Source organism: Sinocyclocheilus anshuiensis, unplaced genomic scaffold (genome assembly GCF_001515605.1).
Source record: "Sinocyclocheilus anshuiensis isolate Anshui unplaced genomic scaffold, SAMN03320099.WGS_v1.1 scaffold572, whole genome shotgun sequence".
In the NCBI taxonomy this organism is placed as follows: domain Eukaryota; kingdom Metazoa; phylum Chordata; class Actinopteri; order Cypriniformes; family Cyprinidae; genus Sinocyclocheilus; species Sinocyclocheilus anshuiensis.
Genome location: NW_015555778.1, coordinates 1,791,664 through 1,799,208, shown reverse-complemented (window position 1 = coordinate 1,799,208; position 7,545 = coordinate 1,791,664). Strand labels below are relative to the sequence as shown.

Here is a 7,545-nt window from a genome sequence, read left to right as displayed (position 1 = left end):
TGTATGTGTGTGTGTTTATAAAATAAAAAATAATATTAGCACACTATTTTTTAATATTTACCAAATGTGATGATATTATGATTTCCTCATGCTTTTCAAAGATGTAATTCATGACATTAATCAAAATTGTAGTTGCAGCTATTTTAAACAGTAAGGAATAACAAACAAATCTTGTTTTGATTTTAAAGATTTATACATCTAACAAAACAAAACTTATAAATACAAATTAAAGTAAATATTTTAATAATTTTCCATTTAATTTTTGGCCTTAGTACAGTGACAATAATAAAGCTTATTTTTATCTTTAAAAAAATGTAATAATATGACATAATATTAGTATATATGTGTGTATGTATGTGTGTTTATAAAATAAAAAATAATCATATTTTTGGGTTACTGGCATCAAAAAGATTGAAAACCCTTGCACTATAAAACATCAAAAGTTATACAGCAGATTTACACAAACCCTTGGTTACGATGTTTGGCAGATGTGCTCTAGAAGAGCAGTATAGTTTTAGAAAACCTTACATTTTGAACCCCTTTTACCATTTGATGAAGACAAGCCCTGCAAGTACACTGTAGCCCAGTGCAAGAAACAGCACCTTCAGTAGCCTGTCGTGTTTATCCTCCAGCTCTCGTGAGAGGATCTCAAAGAACGTAATGAAGAGGAACGTCCCGGCTGCCAGGCCTTGGAGCACTACAGATATAATACTTTCTGCCAAGTGCTGGACCGTCTGAATACCCATTCCAATCCCGATGCCCAGAGGAATCATTAGGCTCACTGTTACGGCCAGTTTACTGGCATCCCGTAAGGAGATTCCCGCCTTGGCTATATTAACCCCCAGTGCCACTGCTGCCAGCGTCTCGTGGATGGCCACACCGATGAAGAGGGTTCCGAGTTTAGCTCCATCTTCCTGAAGGCCCAAAGCGAGACCCTCAAAGACAGAGTGAGCGGACAGCGCTAACACCAGGCTAGCTAATCTCAATGGTCCAGCGTGCATCAGCTCTGAAGGGCTGAAGTGTCCGTGGTGATGGGAATGGTACTGGTGGTCTCTGGAACCTCGAGCGGGAGCGATGAATGGAGCATCATTCTCTGAGTCGCTCCCCGCTGCTGAGCCACCAGCATTAAACGTCTCCAGGTCGATAAACGAGGGCTTCTCCTTGCGGAAAGTGAGCACGGCCTGCTCCACAAATACTGTGAGAAAAAACCCAATCATCATCATCGTCTCTGCCAGCGGGTACTGATTGGCGATATGTAATGTTTTCAGGACGTCATCAACCTGAAAGCAAAAAGGTAAGAAGTCAGATCTTCTATAATTTGATTCCCAGTGAACTTCCTGATGGTAATACTGGTTGTATAACTGACTTTAGTTTAGTATAACAGATAAATACAATCCTTAACCCTGTAAAGACTACAGGACTATTATTAAAAACAGTTTATTTAACTTGAGACAAAATCTTAAAAAAAAAAAAGAAAAAAGAAAGTGTTTCTTGTTGAGTATCATATTCGATAAATGAGGCTTTTATTGCACATATAGTATGATGAAGTGAGAATATGGATCTCATTCTCAAGAACACCTTAAAAAAAAAAAACACCTCAATTTTATTGAGGCTCAAACTGAGGAAAAATATGCAATCTGATGCAGTTGCTGATATTTATATGAACACAAGTATGAAATTCTAATAGCTTGTAATGTAAAACAATGAGATCTTTAAAACAGTAAAGCAGACTACTTATGTAAAAGGCATATAAATATCAGTTGTCAATATCTCACAATAATATGTCTTAGTAAGATGACATTTAAATGCTTGATCAAAGCTCTGTTGGCTGATGCTCACATTTTAACATGATATTTCTAAAAAAAAGATATGAATGGATAATCAAGTAAATCTATGTATTGCAAACCTAAGTTTGTCAGATGTATGAACAGCATGGCGAATATACTACATCCAAATTCCATTTATACCACCCAAATTCATATTTTATAGAACATAATTTTTTAACATTCACAAAGTAAGTTCAAATGCAGATGTTGTACCTACTCAAGACAGTATGTGGTTTCAGATGCCCTGAATGTCTTCAGAAGCAAAAGTGTAGGTGTGTGTGTATGAGAGAAAAATACTATTTTAGCCCTTTTAAACCATCGTTTTCATTTAGTTTGAACAAGGCCATCTGAACTTTACCAAACAATTATTTCAAAAGTTGTTAAAAAGTTAATTTTAGAACTTTACACAGAATTTATTTAATACACGAGTTTCACAATTTGAGTTGAATTACTGAAATAAATGAACTTTCCATGACATAATTTATTGAGATGCACCTGTAATACCTAGTAAATAATCAGCCAGGATATTCATCAGAATGTCTGTTTGCTCCACAAAAGAAAGCATATCATACGGCTTTGGAAAAACCTGATGGTGATTAAATAATGTTATTTTTGAGTGAACTATTCCAAAACCAAAACCATGCTTAATAACATACCTTTTCCCTAACTGCTGGTAGAAGGGCATTGAAGCAGGTGGCCAGGAATACACCTCCTCCAAAACAGTTGCTTAAAGCAACCACTTTTCTATACCTCGTGACTTTATCATACTCCATATGCATCACCCGCACAGGAATAAGGATGCCTGCTAACATCAGGGCAAACACCCCCAGCAGGCACAGGATTTTGGCTACAGCTATCTCCATACTGAGGAGATGGGCTGTGATCCCACTTCAACAAAGCATGTGTATCTGAAATAAAACACTGAAGCCAAAGACACTCTTCTTAAGGCTGACTGAGGTCAGGTCATGGACAGCATCCCTGAAAAAAAAATCACAAACGTCAGTCCACAGCACAGTGTTTCATAATTATCGTAACTAATATATGAGAAACATCAACATTTAAGCAACTTCAAATCAGCATCAGTTCGACAGCTGTTGTCAGGCATGTCCAGTAGATTCATTCACACCTGACAACCCATTTCTGAGGCGTTATATGTTCGTAAGGTGACTGGCGAGGTCAGTGTACAGATTAGCATGCTAACTCTGGTGAGCTGCTAGCTATCATAGTAGAAAAAAAGCCTTTATAATGTGCATGTATTGAGAGAAAAAAACCGTTAACGACACAAAAAAAAACATTATTATATCTTTATATTAAGACGTGCAAGCCTGTTGTTTTTCACGAATTTCTATTCAAACTGGAGTCGTTTACTATAGCTCTTAAATGCTAAGCTAACAAATACTGCACGCACATAAAAGGCGTATATTCTATATTACTGGTTTAAATACGCCTTTTAAAATGATTCATCAAACAGTGAAATGTAAGAAGATGATAATTCATATACTTATGCACGAAATGAAGCGTTTTACCCGTGTTTGTGCCGATACTTCCTGCTGCTGAAGGCTGCGACACCTGTTCAGTGGCTGTCTCAATAACTAGTGAGCAGCCTATCTAGTTCGCGTTGTTAGGCAACATAGGCGCGTTTAGAACGTCAGAAACTTTAGGGATCTTATCTATTCACAAACAGCTTGTAACACTCCAAAGAGAAAGGAAAACTTGAAATCGCATCATATGACCCCTTTAAATTCGGATAATGAATTGCAAAATGTTTGCTGCCTCTAAAAGTGGCAAAAAAGCTTTAATGTTTCAAACTTTTCTACTGCTGTCTATATAGTCAGCTCGCTAGGTTTTGAGACAGTGATGTTTACGGATGACAAGTCCCGTTAAATATACCATCACACATACATCAGTTCTCCAAAATGGACAAAAACATCCATTTCCTTTAATCCAAAATGATCAGAACAAATTAAGAACAATATTTGTTAAGTAATGGTACTTTTGACAAATCTCATTGCTTGCAAGCATGGTAAGTGGTTGTGAAACATTAAACTTCAGCTGCAAAAGTCCTATTTGAAATCTGACATTTAATTGTCAATGTTGAGTTTTGCACATGTTCCTTGTCAACCCCTTTCAGTTCAGACAGAGACTTGTCATTGGACTGGTCAATCACTGAGGTGTTACAGCAAATCTGCGTTATGTCCATGTAGCAGCAATTCATTAATCACGGTCCAGTAACATGGATTATTACTTGAGCATATAGTGTTAACCCAGTGTGATGTTTCATTTGATCAGACATTTGTTTGAGTCCAGTTCCCAAATATGATGGGTGCATGTGCACTGATGACCTCTTCCAGCCGGTAGGGAAATGTGGGGCAGTGAACTAATGCAGTTTTTATAGATGAATAAACAGTCTCATCCCTGGAGTTGAAGGAACAAGGTATATCTTAAAAAATAAAAAAAGAAGTAGCCCATCTTCCAAAGGTCCACCAGGTCAAGAGTTAAACTGTACAAAATGAGAGGTAATGTTAAGTTCTAGTTTAAAACAGATATTCTGTTTAAAATAAGCTGTTGTTTGAATGCATCTATAAAGCTAAATCTCAAAAACAACATTAAAAATACCTATAAAACATCTTAAGACAAGACACCAAGTGAATGAAGTTAAAAAAATAACTAACAGATTAACATGCTTCCCGGGTTGATTGATTACATTAAGAATTGCAAACAATTTTTTTACAAGTTTTCTAAAATGTTAAGTTTGCAACTAAAGCATTGTCTAATTAAATATGCACACATTTGCATATATTTCCAAAATATAAATCTAAAAATTGTACCCTTTTATTGACGTATTACAGAGGGGATTTTGGATATGAATTTTTATCACTACATAAATTAGAAAATACTGTCAACAGTCCATGAACAGTAAGTACATGAACAAACCCTTCTGTAAATACCTTCTGAATACAGAAAAGAACAAAACTCAAAGTTTGGTTTACGTTAGCGCTACTGACGAGGAGAATTCTGACATCCTTTAAAATGGTCTTTAAAGGTGCTGTATGTAAGTTTTTGACTCTACTAAAGCATAAAAATACCATAATGTGTTTGCAGATATTTAAGAAACATGCTAAGTTAACATACTTGTTTATCTGAAAAACAATGCTACAGTCAGTTATTCTCCTTTGAAAATCTGCGTTCCGGGCCGGCACTGTTTTGGTTTGTGAAACCCACCCACTGCCAGTTTACCCAATTGTATTTCGGCACCCCGGGTTGCCAGTTGGCTTATTTCATTTCATTCATCGTCAAGTTCGCTCGTTCCTGTTGGTGTCATCAATCTGGCAACCTGCGTGTGCTTCAAGTCTGAGGAGGAGGGGTCGGGTGAAAAAAACCCTCTCCAATATTTTGAATTTGGACTGCAATGCTTAGTTCAAACACTCAGTGTCAATCCTACATACAGCACCTTTAAAGATGTGTATAGTAATTTAAATCTACACACTCAAGCAGATGTGGAATAAAATAAAAACTAAACAAAACGTCTATTTTGGATGTTGTCACTCCACTACTCTGAAACAACAATTATAAAAAAGCTAAGTAGTCCAAAAATAAAAAAATTTTCCATTGCATGAAAAAACTGTGTTTTTGCCTCTAGTGTCTTGCCTTAAAGTCTGAAACCTAAAGCTATGTTCCAGTCTTTTAAATGTCAATTAGTTCAGATGAAAACTTTAATTGAGTGATGTGTGGTACCATAGGGAGTGTCAGTGTTCGTCGTTGCCAGCACTACTGGGAGGTCGACTGCGCATTTGACTCCTCAGCTGCTCAATAATCTCAGGGTTCTGCTGCTGCATTTGCTGTGCAAACTGCTGACCACTGTCCCGTGACAGAAAAACACTAGTTCAGCCCCACTGCACATAACCTTGAACTTTCAGTTAGGAAGTAGAATGGAAACCTATGAAAATCACAGGATAGTGATGTTAAAACTTACGCCTGTATGAGGCCGGAGAGGTCATTGCCACCAACACCTGCACCTCCTGCTCCAGCTGTTGTTGTTGTTGCTGCTGCTGCTGCTCCTGCTCCTGGAGAGGTGGCTCCCGCCATAGGACCGTAAGCCCCAGACATCATACCTGACATCCTACATGGGCACAGAAACAACTGATATAAACTGCTGCTAATTGATAACACAAATCACAAGTCACAACATCAAAACAACATCAAATCACAAGTCACAACATCAAAACGTTGGTACAGTGAGGTTCAATTGGCATTTCTTGACATAAAACCTGTGCAATTTAAATGTTTGTACAACTCAAGTTTTTTTTTTGTGTGTTGATTAAAAGTGTTGATTATTAAATACATATGGTATCAGTATCAGACCCGATACTGAGCTTCTGTACTTGAACTCGTACTCATTAAAGCGCTCCGATATCACACAGTGTGTGAACAGTGCTGTGTCCAGACAAAGAAACACAGACAACAGAACAACAGAGAGTAGAATGGAGTTATTAGAGATTAAGGATGTCTATGAAGTAAATGTATGTAATTAGTATAATGTTAAACATTCAATATTCACGCCTGTATAGCTGATGTGCGTGAGCTGATAATCAAAGCACGCTGAGTCGATTGAGCACGAGGCGGCACAGATGAGCGAGCTTGTTGAGCAAATATCCCTTTCTCAGATGTCACTGGAAAGTTTGTAGTTCGGTCGGATGTGTCAAAAAGCAAGTAAGTAAAACAATGCATAAGTTACGAAAGTTACTTGATGGTAAGGAGAGAGAGAGAGAGAGAGAGAGCGCACACGCACTTCTGCTGCACGATCTTAATTGCTGTTCACTCCTTTAGCACACGCATCATTTAAATTTAAAACTAAATCGTAAAACAAAACAAAACAAAAAATACAAAAAAAATTTACAATGGCATTCACAATAAACAACATTTATTTTAAACGTCAAGCATACACTTTATTTAAAGCGAAAGTAGCAGCCTGTGTGAAATGCACTAGGCTATACGGGTCTCCAGAGTTGGGTATAACGCGTTACACAGTAACTTTTCTGGTAACGCAGTAATGTAACGCATTGCATTTTAAATTTGTGTAATTTGATTATAGTTACTAAAGCCAATATAATTACGTTACTTACGTTACAAATGTAGTGTTAAGAAAAAAATATATATTTATATGCCTTTTAAAATCACGCATCACTAAAATGAACCAAAACTCAGCGAATACTTCACACACAGACATGAGAAACATATCTATGGAAAGCTTGAAGTGTCTACTTTTAAATGAAGGAAGTCTTATCTAAAACAAATATTCTCTGATGAAGTAATTCGTATGAAACCAACGCGAGGTCCAGTCTTTCCCATCTGAGCTCATTATCTGTAATGTGATCACGCCCACACGCAGCGCGCGCTATTCATACGGTAATCATCCACGTGAGACGCGCGAACCTGTAAACGCCCACATCACCTCCGCAAACAAAGAAGCAAAATTCATTTTTAGCATTCAAATATACACTGTATGTTCATCAATACTGTTTTCAAATCTTATCAGAACCATTTTCAATTTATTAAGGTTTTTTCTGTCTTTAATGCTCACACAGTTTAAAGGGGTCATATGATGCGATTTCAAGTTTTCCTTTCTCTTTGGAGTGTTACAAGCTCATGGTGCATAAAGAAGATCTGTAAAGTTGCAAAGACTAAAGTCTCAAATCCAAAGAGATATTCTTTATAAAAG

General features: G+C 37.0%; 2 protein-coding genes across 3 annotated transcripts in view; both read right to left on the bottom strand.

The window, feature by feature from the left end:
• Positions 1-277: 277 nt before the first annotated feature.
• LOC107674516 (zinc transporter ZIP3) lies at positions 278-3,461 on the bottom strand. The gene is made up of 3 exons (XM_016468499.1): positions 3,353-3,461; positions 2,483-2,804; positions 278-1,280 (listed from the first exon to the last, which is right to left on the bottom strand). Exons 2-3 carry the CDS (start codon positions 2,687-2,689, stop codon positions 543-545), a joined length of 945 nt encoding a protein of 314 aa, XP_016323985.1. The 5' UTR covers positions 2,690-2,804; positions 3,353-3,461; the 3' UTR covers positions 278-542.
• Positions 3,462-3,729: 268 nt separating this feature from the next.
• Positions 3,730-7,545, bottom strand: part of sgta (small glutamine rich tetratricopeptide repeat co-chaperone alpha) — an 8,643-nt gene continuing 4,827 nt past the window's right edge. For both annotated transcript variants that reach the window (XM_016468567.1, XM_016468568.1), the window contains exons 10-12: positions 5,800-5,946; positions 5,562-5,684; positions 3,730-4,326 (exon numbers count right to left, since the gene is read on the bottom strand). In XM_016468567.1, the coding sequence (XP_016324053.1) occupies positions 5,573-5,684; positions 5,800-5,946 (259 nt within the window). In that variant the 3' untranslated portion in view covers positions 3,730-4,326; positions 5,562-5,572. The remainder of the gene's footprint in view (positions 4,327-5,561; positions 5,685-5,799; positions 5,947-7,545) is intronic.